Genomic DNA, 13,542 nt, shown 5'->3' with positions numbered 1-13,542 from the left:
TTGGTTTTGTGGGGATCCCAGCACTGAAGTGGACTTTTGGATAGAAGGTAAATTTCTTCCATTTTCACAGGATTTATTGGAAAAATTGCAAAATGGAATAAAAGTCTGGAGTTTAAAATGATCTGATTGTTGCTTGGGGTATAATACCAATCTATTATTAGGTTTCTTTCTGACAGAAGCCAACATTTGGAGGTCAGTATTTCAATGTTTCAAATTGTTAAATAAAAGTATTTATTTTAAGTAATTAATACATGACCAGATGTTCCCATTTCTTTGCATACATTTTTTTACAATGTCCTTGATATCTTTATTTCTCAGACTGTAAATGACAGGGTTTAAAAAGGGAGTAAAAACCGTGTACAGCATCGTCATCATCTTACTGATCATTTGGGATTTTCCTTCTTTTGGTATCAGATATGTGGAAATTAAAGTTCCATAAAACATAAAGACAACTGTGAGATGGGAACTACAGGTGGAAAAGGATTTCAGTCTTCCTGAAAAGGAGGGGATCTTTACCAGAGTTAGAACAATACAAGTATATGAAACCAGGATCACAAGGAAGGGGACTGTTAGCACAGGAAAACTTAATAATGTATTTTCTAATTGAACTGTGGATGTATCTGAACAAGAAAGTTCCATCAGGGGATTTAAGTCACAATAGAAATGGTCAATACCATTCGGTCTACAGAATTCTAGTTGAAAAATGCTAAGAGTTGACATTAATCCCATAACACAACTCAACAGCCAGGATGTAAGAACTAATTTAAGGCAAAGCTCTTGGTTCATAATAGAGACATAATGAAGTGGAGAGCAGATGGCTAGATAGCGGTCATAGGACATCATCGTCAGAAGGAAACATTCAAAAGCTTCTGTTGAACCAAAGATATAAAACTGAGTGATGCAGCCAGGAAATGATATGGGGGTCCGCTTATGTAGAATAATATTTAACATGTTAGGCGCAATATCTGTGGTCAGTATGATGTCAGATATTGAGAGTTGGGAGAGGAAGAAGTACATGGGAGAGTGGAGGGTCTTACTGTAATATATCAGCATGATGATCATGAAGTTTCCACATATTGTCCCAATGTATATTATAAGGACCAAGGTGAAGAGCAGCAGATTGTATACCGGTATGCTGGTGAATCCAAGAAAAAATAATGAGGTCACATTGCCTTTGTGTGTGGTCTGTGTGACCTGAGAGAAGAAAATAGTGATAAGAGTGATATTAAATCAATGTATATAAATAATTAGGTGAAAAAATGTAAAGAAAATGCCATATATTTATGTTTGAAGTAAACTCAGATTGAATTTTTGATTGTTAGTGTATATTCCCTTTGCTATGTGAACAGTCTCTTTCTTTATTATTTGATAAATAGACTCCTGGTTTTTTATGCTATGCAAACATAAAGTAAAACAAATAAAAAATGAAGCTTCCTCATTCCGGGTAAGTTTTTTGTGAAATATTGTTTGTTTGCCTTCATGTGCACTCCATGTATGTACATACATACATGTAAACACATATATGCAAATACACATACACATATATGTGCATTTATATGTGTGTACCTGTACATCGAAAAGAGAACTTATAGGAATAAATAGGCAAAGAGGATTTTTTGGGGGCATATTGTTTAACATGCTTCAAATTGCAAAGATTGCCTATTTCTTCCTATGATTTCTGATGTCATGGGCTTGGCTCCAAGTAACATTCTGGAGGATAATGGAGGATATTGCTTCCGGTTAAAGGAGGAATCCACCTTTATGTGCTTCGACTACCAAGCTGAGGTGAGTAAGTCAATATATAGTGGGCCAAGATCTTAAATGCCATTCAAACCTGCAAAAACACCCTGAAGGGATGGAAAAGCAAGACAATGTTTGGCACAAAGTGTATTTGTCCCTGACAGTTTTAGATACTAGTACTATTTGTTTTGTGTAAACACCTAAATAATGCATACACTCCAGTATTTAAGGAGCAAAATTAAGTTGACCAGCAACACAACATCTGTTCATTTCTAAGAGTACCAGTTTGGACAGCAAGTGGAAGTGTGTTTGTATACAATAGTGCTAAGATCAGGCAGCACAGCACAATGACAACAAACCTATAACACAACTACAAATGAACAGAGGAGTTGTGTGGGGGCAAATGAACATGAGTGCAAATGTCAGACTATTAAAAAAAAATAAAGAAAAAAAAAACCATGACAATTTATTCAGAAAAGGAATATGTAAATAATACATTCAAATACCAATATGTGACAATGTGACATTGAAAGTCACATCAATTCATACCATCAAGTATACTTACTTGAATAACCCCCACTCCCAAACCAGTCCAGGTAAAATAGTAATAATGAAAATACATATGTATTTCTATACATTTAAATGTTCCTTGATACATGTATTATAACATCTTTGCCAACAATCATTTTCACAAATATTTTTTTTTCTATAAGCCAAAATAGAATGAAATTCGAATCAAATCCAAAATACCTTGTCATATTTTTTTTACAGTCATACTATTGTGTGATAACATATTATAAAGTGGTAATTAGTATGTATACAGCTTGATATCAATTAGCTTGCAGTGTTGCAACCAAACAAAAAAGTATCAAAACAACATGTGCAACAAATGTTACAATTAATTAAGCAATTTTGTGAATGAGTACAATGTAACAAAAAAAAATAGCACTTACCCTAAAAGTGATGAAGCATTAAAGATTCACATTGACCTGCAATAGAGTGTAGGTGCGCACAGAACAGAGAGCACGTGCCTGCTAATTAATTGCTACGACCTCACTATTGACAGCTTAACAGATCCTCCTGAATCGCGCAGCTGAAAATTAATCACCTTAACTGGCGTATTCTCAACCCCATTGCTCATTTATCAAAGCTCATTTATCAAATCTGGATGGCAAGTGTAGGCAAGTGTACTAGCATTCGGCTCCGTCCTGCGGCAATACGCCTCGTATATCAGCACATATTTATGCGATTTATGTGATTTACGCGTGGTGAGTTTACACACGCTCCCTTAATAAATCATGGTCGTTGAGTTGTTGCAATATCACCAACACAATTGGGTCATCTGTGTTGACCTTAAAATGGTATGCTTCCTTCTTGGTCAGCAATGCGGATACACCAAGTACCCCTGTTATCTGTGCATGTGGGACAGCAGAGCTCATGAGAGGCATTGGATGGAAAGGAATTGGCCTCTAAGATCTGCCCCAAAACCAGGTGATCCAAACATTCTACATGTTGTTGTTGGACTTGTTGATAGAAATAATATTATATTCCCGCCTCTGCACATGCAACGGGCTCTGATGAAGCAGTTTGTTAAAGCTTTGCCAACTGAAGGAAACGGTTTCAAGTTCCTCATTTTGGCATTTCCTAGCCTGTCATTTTAAAAAATAAAGGCTGGTGTGTTTGATGGTCCACAGATTCGGCAGCTCATCAAAGATGAACATTTCATCAGGACAATGTCAGAAGTTGAAAAGAATGCTTGGTTATCACTCAAAGCTATTGTCAAGGATTTTCTTGGAAACACATGAACAAATAATTACACAGAAATTGTCCAGAAACTGTTCGAGAGCTACAAAATGTATGGTTGCAATATGAGCATCAAGGTTTTCTGCATGGCCATCTTTCTAACCTACCGGAAAACCTTGGTGCAGTCAGTAATGAGCAAAGTGAACCATTCCACCAAGATTTGAAGGTCATGGAAGGACGGTATCAGGGTAGATGGGATGTACATATGATGGCTGACTATTGTTGGAGCATCTGGTGGGATTGTCCTAACACTGAACACTCCAGGAAAAGCTTTACCGGTAAATTTTTACCTTAACCACTTACCTGATTAATTTTCAAATGTTTTACTATGAAAAAAATGTCATATAGTAACAATAAATCCTTTGTACGAACAAAAAAAATGTAAATAAACAGTACATTTAGGTTATTATTTCATTATTTTTTCATTGTATGTGTTTTGTGACAAAAATGGAGGGTACCCCGTATCGTAAAAACTGAATGTGATAGCAAAAAAGTGGGGACATTTCTGGATGGCCTTCTTTCAGCAGCAATGTCTCCCCAAAATAGTGGAGTATGTTTCCCGAACTGTTTTGTCCATTCCCTACTGCTCCAAATCCAGTGCTATCTTAGTAGAACTGATCCCAAGCACTCTGACCAGTTGGTGACCCTAGTGGAGGACTTACCTATTGTGTACTGGCAGTATCAGGACACATGGCTGCCAGTTGCCCAGAAACCCATGGAGCTGCTGTCCGTTCTTGTTTGCCAAGTCAGCAAGCATATCTCACCAGGATAAATGTGCAATAAAAGTGGAATCATTTGTTACTCTTTAAGCTTAATGTTTAATAAAAAGAAATCAGACAATGGATGATATTATTTACATAGTTGGGTAATTTTTACTTTGACTAAATTTAGTCTTTAACCTTTACCACCACCACCTAAAATACTTATATTTCCAAATGCAAACCTTGATGTCCTTTATGTTAAAATCACAGGTTTGCCTAAATAATGGTTTTGCTCACCAATTTTTTTGACTGGTGGATACGTCCACATTTTCATGTTCTGGTCTGTTCTGTGAATACCAAACTCATGAATCAGTTTAACTAATTGAGAAGTAAAATGTAAATGTATATGGAACAAAAGTGACTTTGCAGATTGTTTGTGAATGCTAATTATGAAAAAAAGGCTAGGCCAAAGATGAGAAATGACTATATAAGAGTATCTGAGAAGATAAAGAGGGCCTGATTTACTTGTTCTACAAGGCTGGAGAGGATAAACGTTCATCCGTGCAGGTAGGTGATCCAGCAAACCAGGAATGGATTTTGCTAAATTAATTTGCTATTTATTAGTAAATGTTTTCAATCCTGTACCAGATCCATTCCAGGTTTTCTGGATCACCCAGCAACTACAAGCATGTCAGTCATTCTGAGAGGATCTTCAGAGTTGAAACAATACAAGTATATGAAACCACAATCACAAGGAAGGGAAATATTGTCACAAGAAAGCCAAACAAGGTGTCTTCTAATTGAACTCTGAATGTATCTGAACAAAAACGTTCCACAAGAGGATTTAAATCACCATTTGGACTACTGAATTCTATTTGGCATATGCTAACTTTTGAAATAAATGCCAAAAAAACAACTCAACAGCCAGGATGTAACAATTAATTTAATGCAAAGCCCATGATTCATAATGGAGGCATAATGGAAAGGGGAGCAGATGGCTAGATAGCGGTCATAGGACATCACTGCTAGAAGAAAACATTCAAATGCTTCTATTAAATAAAATGTGTAAAATTGTGATACAACCAGAAAAGGAAATGGAGATCTCCTCATGTAGAATAATATTTAACATGTTAGGAGCAATATCTGTGATGGTAAACCCTAGAAAGAAGAATGTGGCATTGCCATTGTATGTGGTCTGCATGACATGAGAGAAAAAATTAATACTGAAAATTAGCACATAAAATGAACCCGTTTACCCTACAAAATAATCAACCCCATTTAATAGAAATTAAAGAAAAAAATAAATCGAAGAAAATATGCCTTTCTTGTATACATTACATTTTAGTGAGTATCACCTTTGCTAAGTATTCACTCATTTTTCTTTTAGTACAGGTAGTCCCTAAGTTAAGGACATATGACATACCCAAGATTCCTAGATACGAACAGGCTTCCCTGCTAGATTGTGTGCAGGACAGAGGCTTGATGGGGGGAGGGGTCGGTTTGATAATAATTCTTTTGCTAAACACAGCTGAGGTTGTGGGTGATCTTAAGGAATGAGCCCTCTGTAACATCTTGTAACTATTTAATGACCAAGACAAACTCTCCACTTGTTTCTTTTTGCATATCAAAGCACAGCTTGCTCCAGAAGTTAATAAATGTCTAGGCTCCATAAAGTTTTTTTTTTGCTTTGTTTGTGATTAACTCTCAGTGAGAATTTTATACAGTAACTAACACCTCGCTGCCTAATAATATGTTGAGGCAAACATCTGCCATCTCTCTGTAAATTGTATTTATTAAATTAATGTCCCTGTTCTGACTAACATACAAATTCAACTTAAGAACAAACTTACAGTCCCTAACTTGTATGTAACCCGGAGACTGCCTGTAAATCAACCTCAACAGAAAAACAACACATTTAGAGGAAAAGTTTGAATCACTTAAAACTATCAACAAAATAAAAAGAACTTTGCTTTTCAAGGCAAAAGTATTTTATTTATACAATATTGGGTTTATATACAATTTAATGTCATAACAAAAGAGGGAAGCCCCAATATATTACATATATCATAAATGTTACAGAAATGTTTAGATGCTGTAACAGTTGTTATTTTCATTATTAAATAATAGCTAAGTTGATTAAAACATATGAATACTGTGACTATTTGCTAAGAATCATTGATAGAAACCCATAAATGTGGTTATATTGTAACTAGAAAAAAACAACAAAAAGCACAATTTTGATTTTTGTGTTTTATTTATACTAGAAAATCAAAGCGTTGAACCTAAAAGTGTAGTGTAATATACCATAAATTCTTAATAAAATGTTTCTGAAAAACCGACATAAGAAAGACAAAAAAGGTAGAGAAATATAATCTAAATATAAAGCTTCTTTTGTATGTATTGTAAATGTGAAACAAATCCACTGTATAGAGTAATCAAATATTTTTGGAGCTGTGATCAGAAATAAACATGTTTTTATTGATTATTCTAAAATCTGAAAATATAATTGTTTGATAAATTTTTAACAAAACCAGCTTACTATGGAATGGAATAGGCTCTTCAACTATATTAAACAAATAGTAGTGTTAAACAGAATAAAAATGCAATAACATTTAAAAAAAAAAAAAAAAGAACAGTAACATCAATTTCAATGTCCTCCAGACAATATCAAGCAAAAATTATTATCTAAAAAAATGCCTGTACAGTTCACTCTCAGCTTTTACCCCTAATGTAAATGATTTCACCAGTGAGTTGATATTCTAATTCAAAAATGGTCAAATGCACTTCAAAGCTTTCAAACTTAGAAACTAGTGGGAGGTATCCGGACTGCTAAGAACATCCAGACAATAGACCAAGACCCCGAACTTGGTACATTGGACAAAATCCAATATTATAGTGATGCCAGTCTAGATCTATCAGACAACAAGAAGATTCAGAATTCTTATGTAAAAATCTTGTGTGGGGGCCTTTTAGATCCAAGTTGTACCCTGCAGGATCTTTTCTGAATATTTGTTTCTGCTCAGGACCATAACCAGCAAGTCCCAATGTCCAGGTGGGGTCCCTGTTCTTTAACAGAACTACACTGGCATTTTTATATTCTTAGAACTTAGTGGGAGGTATCTGGACTGTGAACATCCAACTAAAACCTGGTATGTGGGATAAAATCTAAGTCTAAAAGCTTTAAAGTGCATTTGACCATTTTTGGAATTAGCTGTTCCTCCTTCGATGTTCACCAGAGTTCATTTTGGCTTGGGGGGAAAATTTTACAGTGCTGTACATATCACACTACCCAGGCACCTCTTGGATAGTTTTGGTGAATGCAAGTTTGCTGTTTCTGATGTGTTGGTTGGATGTTCTTCACAGTCCAGACATCACCCACTGGTTTTTACTTTTGAAAGGTTTGAAGTCTTAAGGTCCTACCTTGGGACCAAAGACAAGGTACAAGTTTTTTTTACAGAATGTCCACAGTCTTCTGTATTAAATGATGATCTTCCAGGCTGGAAGACTAGGCACACACTTTGATAAACAGGCGGAGCCCTTTCTCCTCTTTAATAACAAAGTACTGAAGCAGAACAACCTCTCAACCAGGTTTCCTCCAGAGGGGTTCCTTAAACAATGAGCAGTTTGTGACCCCCAGGTCAGTTTAACTGATACCATTTTTGGCTTTCTGTAAAGATCATATGCTTTCCGCTGGTCAGCAGTGTAAGAGGTATGAACCAGGCAGCTGCCCTCCGAGGACCCCAACCACCATACAACATCCTCCCCTTATCCATAAATAAGGGTGGGCAAGAGGGAAGCTCACTCCTTCCCCTTCCTGGAGTTCCCCTTACTTCCTTCTTCCTCTCCCTTTAACCCCTACTTTCTCCTTCCGTTATCCAAACTTCTAACCTATCCCTTATCCTCTCAAAAACTCATTTTTAATCCTTGTTTCCTTACTCCTTGCTTCCCTTCCCACTGGTCATGGCTGGGGCTGACTTTTTGGGCACGGCTTCCAGCTTCTCATTTTTTGAAAAAAGAGGACTGGAGATGAAAACAAAGAAATGGGAATACTTGAAATTTTTTGCAAAATAGTATAGCAATATGTAGGACTGGCTACTAAGAATTCATTACTTTTTGCTCTTCTAAATCTGTGCTCGTAGATCTGAGAAGAATCACACAACTTGGAAATCAAGGCAATTCGGATTAATGAGTTGTATGGTTTCCTTATATATTCACTATATTAAGAATAGTGACCATCCCTAAATGACTGGGTTCTATGATTTTATGGGCTTAGCAACCTATGCATCTTCTGTACTGCCTACACCTCCTGAGCTGACCCAGTTTTCTTCGAATACACTGTATTATGATTTCAATAGTATATTTTCACGATCCACAAGTTAGTTACCTGGGGTTAATTTTCTTAAATTAAATACTGTTAAAATTCTGTTCTTCTCTCATGTGCATTGCACATTCTCCCTGACTCATTACATACCATTGATTGTACAGTATTGTTAAATCAACCAAATCCATTCTAGAATTATAGATTCCCACAGGTTTGGTGTTCATGAAAGCACAATCTTTATTTTGTTTTCATTGTTAGAAACAACACTTTGCATTTAGTCAACTACAAAGACTTTTACGTATTTCATTCTCTAAACACATTTTACAGTTCAATAAGACTGTGGGATAGTAAAAACTGGAATCCGAGTTTCCCTCATACAATTTCCAGTTACATAAAAATAATACATTTTGCACAGCAGTGTTACCAATTATACTTTGAAACATTGTCAATCTTACATTATTCTGAACCCCTTATAGTTGTCCAGTCCTCCTCAATATCCACATAAAATACAAAGGATGAACAGTGTAATATTTTCAGTTACCTGTATTTAAATAAATAGTTAAGACATTGTTTAGGGAAAAGAAAAACACATCTAAAATTATTTTCTCTAATAACGACAATTGATCCCATGGAAATATCAGCAAGCCCTTTATTGTCCCAGTGGTTGTACACAAATGAATGTATGCACATATATATATCAGGCTATTCTGTATCATCAGAAAATACAACATTAAAAAGGGAAGGTTTATGGGGTCTGCTGATTTACATTAGATATATGCTGCATGGTGTTATTGGAATTATATTATTGATATTTGAGACTTCTAGCTATCATTATATATTATTAAATATTTTTCTTTCTTTTACACAGTGTGTAAAGTGCAGATCAGTACAGATCATGGTACATTATTGTGGTGGTCTTTCGTCATTATTCACACATTTCTCATTGCTCAAGGAACCTCTAGCAACCTCTAGTGTAACCCTAGGGTTCTAAGGGACACTGGCTCAAAAAACTGCTGTAGATGAAGTATTCACTGTTTGATCTTCAATAAAATAATATCTGGTTGAAATGTTTTGGGTTACTGTACAATATATAGCATTTGTACTATGTGATTGTCCCTGTCTTTCTTCTATCTCTACTTATTTTCCCATTTAATACAAATTCTTTTTCCAGGCTGGACAAATCATGTTCCAATATAATGTTAATATTCTGTTCACAGGTTATGGATGAGAACAATGTGACATTAATTACTGCAATCCATCTTTTGGGGTTTCAGATTCCTCAAAGTATAACATATTTGGTCTTTTTTCCATTTCTTCTGTTTTATTGCGTTACAATATGTGGAAACCTCCTGATCATCACATTGGTGTCCTACAGCAAATCCCTCCATTCTCCCATGTACTTCTTCCTCTCCCAACTCTCCTTATCGGATATCTTATTAGCAACTGATGTTGTTCCTAACATGCTGCATGCTGTTTTAGAAAACATGACTATTGTCTCAGTTTCTGATTGCATCACTCAGTTTTATTTCTTCGCTGCCACGGAAAGTTTAGACAGTCTTCTTCTGACGGTGATGTCCTATGACCGGTATTTGGCCATCTGTAGGCCATTGCATTATACTATGGTAATGAGCCATCGGTTTTGCTGGATAACAGTCATCTCAAGTTGGAGTTTAAGTTTCCTAGCTGTATTAGTTTACACTTTAACCATTTCCACATTACAATTTTGTGGTCCTAATATTATTGATCACTACTTCTGTGATCTTGATCCAATCCTACAACTCTCCTGCTCTGATACCACCATTGTTCAACTAGAAGCCACAACTCTGAGTGTAATGTTCGCATTGATCCCATTCTTTATCATCATTGTATCATACATTTATATCATAGTCACTATTTTAGAAATCCCATCTATTACCGGCAGACAGAAAGTTTTCTCTACATGCAGCTCCCATCTGACCGTTGTTTCCATTTTTTATGGCACCATTGTTTGTGTGTATATGGTACCTAGTAAAGGACAGTCATGGAACATTTCTAAATTCGTGTCCTTGCTATACACTGTGGTCACTCCAGTGCTGAATCCAATCATATACAGTCTGAGGAATAAAGACTTGAAGCAAGTTATAAGAAAAATTATTTACAAAATTTGAACTTTGCATTTTAATAGTTTATTTAGTCATTGAAGTTTGCCAGTTATTTTACCAGGAAGGCAAGCTATGATCAAATACCCAAAGTTTTTGTCAAGCCAAAAGCCTTTTTCTAATCGTACATTTTCAAACACCTTTTTGTTTTTTAGGCACTCGCACTGCTTTTAGGCACTCCAAAGATTTTCCATTACTTTATGTTCTGGAATTGAAAATGAAAATGTGCAACAGAGACACAAGTAGAAATAACAATCAAATAAAGGTTCTAGCCGTCTCCCGTGTTCCAAGCATTTCTTTCTATGTAAAGCTAAACACATAAATAATAAATCACAATATGAATTATTGGAAATCAAATGTTGGAAAACCTATCTAGAGTATTTTTTTTCCAAATTCATTATCTATGGCACGTTCCAAAATGAATTGGAATTGCCAAATGAATAATAATCATCTGACAATGTTTTATCCTATGAATATATATTTTTTTAAATGACGTCATTATAAAAACCCATAAAGAAAACCAAACCCATGGTATACACTTTATACTATGTTCTAAAATTATGAACCTTACACAATGGTGGGTTTCTTTTAAGAAACACAATTGAAAACTTTTTTAACTTTTATAGTTGGGTATATTTATTTACTTAATAATATGAATAATATAGCACAGGCATGTTACGCAGCGTCCATTGTCATACCACTAGCTGTCCTTCAAAAGGGTTCACAATTTAATATTTCTACCATAGTCGTATGTCATTAACACAGTCTAAAGACAATTTTGAAAGGAAGCTAACTAACCTTACTGCATGTTTTTTAGATGTGATTGGAAACCAGAACGCCTAGAGGAAACCCATGCAAAAGCGGAGGGAACATACCAACTTTTTGCAGTTAGTGTCTTGGCCATGATTTGAACAAGAGTTCTAGGGCTATAAAGGCCAGAGTGATTGCCACTGAGCCAACCGTGTTAGTAATTTGTCTTTATTCTAAAAGGCATGCCATGTTTATTCTACATTGTTCACACTTTGGTTGTTTGGTGTATTCCGGTTCCAGAGCTCTTTTGTTAAGTTTGGGTTCAGACTGGTGTGGGAAAAGTGGTTTCTGGGTGTCTCTGGAAATGTCAATGTTCATTCAGAACTTCTTTGTTAGCTCATAATAAACATTTGACAATGGGTGGTCCCCAACAGATAATTGTTACCCCCATTTATCACCTGCCACAGGTGAGATACCACACAAAATATCTCAACAGCAGCTATTGTTGCTGGATGTTAGGAAGCTGTAACCACACCACAATCTACCACCCTCCTGAACTTAGCCTAAAACTGAACTTACAAAAGATATACAAATATACAACAAACAATACAAAGTTTTCCAGGACAATTAGCAGCTGGCCTACATCAAAACATTGTTTTGACTATTTTTTTATTAAGTACATGCAAAAGCCATACTGCCTTATGAAGATCCCCCTGTGGTCCCCCTTTATTAGGGTCCCGTAAATAATATACAAAGCAATAGGTTGGGGCAGCTATGTCTAAAAGTTGTCTATCCGGCAATAAAGGTTCAGGGACACAGCACAAGCCAAGCACACCATAATGACAGTTAAAGACTCCTGCCATGTCCTCACACCAAACACAAAATAAAAATGGCAACCGCTTGTATTGTTTGTGGTGTGAAAAGCTCTCTGTTCACCTTGTCTTAACCTCCCTGACGGTATGATTATTTGAATATTTTTAAATGTAAAAGTGGTACATTTGACATTTAAAAATACTTATTGTCCTAAATTAACCGCCAGGTCCCGCCCCCCCAGCACACGCCGTCACACATCGAATGCCCGACTGGCATCTGCATCCCCTGGCCTCGCGTCCCCAAGGTTCACACGCCGGTGAACAGATAAGTCTTCAAATCCCGAGTGTGGCTCGGGGTTACCACTTTTGTCCTGAAAATTAACCCTGAGCCACCCTCAGGTTTACCGCCAGGGAGGTTAAAACCTAAATTTAGAGTGGTTGCCATTTCTGCTTTACAAATATAAAAAACACATATTAGTGTAGCTCTGTGATAACTGATACATAAAATGTCTTTTTAAACCAAAATACTATTTGACCTAGAATACGACCTGGTATCGGCCCCTTGCAGTTAATGTACAGAACCGCTCAAGCAATGTACAAATGTAACTAACACATATTCCACAAAGAGGCAAGTTTGAGTCTGCCATTGATTAAAACATGTAAGTTGCCTTGATGATTAGGGAAGAAATATGAAATAGATGAAATCAGCTCAAAACATTCAACTCAAAGTCTTATTAGCTTGTTGTCTTTGAAAAGGATAGAAAGGTGCCATCAAGCTGTAGAGAAGGTCCAATGATTCATACATGAGCCCCTTCCTTTGTGGTAAAAAACAGACAATCGCCTACCCCCAGAGGTGGCAAGGACCATCTTTAGGGCCTCATTTTCACAACATATCCCCAGTGATTTGAGAGTCTGTGGGTTTGAAGCTTACTGGAACCTGAAAACCCATATAACTGCCCCCAACCCACGGGAATGAATGAAGGGGTATATATTACCTGGCACTTTCACAGGCATAGTGATGTTGGATTGGAACCTGGACTGGTAAGTTGCTATCCGAGCAGCCGGCACCAGCACAACCTACTGAGAAGAGAAATCTCCTACCCGACAACTGCATCAAAGTTCTAGAAAAGCTCAGTTTCATAAATTTCATATATATATATAGTGATTCTTGGTACCCCTAGTTAAAAAAATAATTGGATTAATTATAAATCAGCACATAACTTAAAACTGTCTAATTCCTAAAAGGTTTTAAAATTATTTAAGGTTATTCTCGTGTG

General features: G+C 36.1%; 2 protein-coding genes across 2 annotated transcripts; one reads left to right on the top strand and one right to left on the bottom strand.

Annotated features, from left to right (window-relative positions):
- Positions 1–231: 231 nt before the first annotated feature.
- Positions 232–4,300, bottom strand: LOC140322188 (olfactory receptor 11A1-like). The gene is made up of 2 exons (XM_072398792.1): positions 4,217–4,300; positions 232–1,194 (listed from the first exon to the last, which is right to left on the bottom strand). The coding sequence occupies exons 1-2, from the start codon at positions 4,298–4,300 to the stop codon at positions 232–234; spliced, it is 1,047 nt and encodes a 348-aa protein (XP_072254893.1).
- Positions 4,301–9,782: 5,482 nt separating this feature from the next.
- Positions 9,783–10,712, top strand: LOC140324904 (olfactory receptor 1468-like). The gene has a single exon (XM_072403028.1). It carries the CDS (start codon positions 9,786–9,788, stop codon positions 10,710–10,712), a length of 927 nt encoding a protein of 308 aa, XP_072259129.1. The 5' UTR covers positions 9,783–9,785.
- Positions 10,713–13,542: the final 2,830 nt, after the last annotated feature.

Source organism: Pyxicephalus adspersus, chromosome 2 (genome assembly GCF_032062135.1).
Source record: "Pyxicephalus adspersus chromosome 2, UCB_Pads_2.0, whole genome shotgun sequence".
Lineage (NCBI taxonomy): Eukaryota > Metazoa > Chordata > Amphibia > Anura > Pyxicephalidae > Pyxicephalus > Pyxicephalus adspersus.
Note: the sequence above shows the minus strand (reverse complement) of the source record. Positions and strands in the feature narration are given on the sequence as shown.

Coding starts and splice junctions, on each gene's coding strand:
- LOC140322188 (XM_072398792.1), bottom strand. CDS start 4,300: ATGCTTGCTGACTTGGCAAACAAGAACGGACAGCAGCTCCATGGGTTT. Junction 1,195..4,216: donor CATGTGTCCTGATACTGCCA/GTACACAATAGG, acceptor TTCTTCTCTCAG/GTCACACAGACCACACACAA.
- LOC140324904 (XM_072403028.1), top strand. CDS start 9,786: ATGGATGAGAACAATGTGACATTAATTACTGCAATCCATCTTTTGGGG.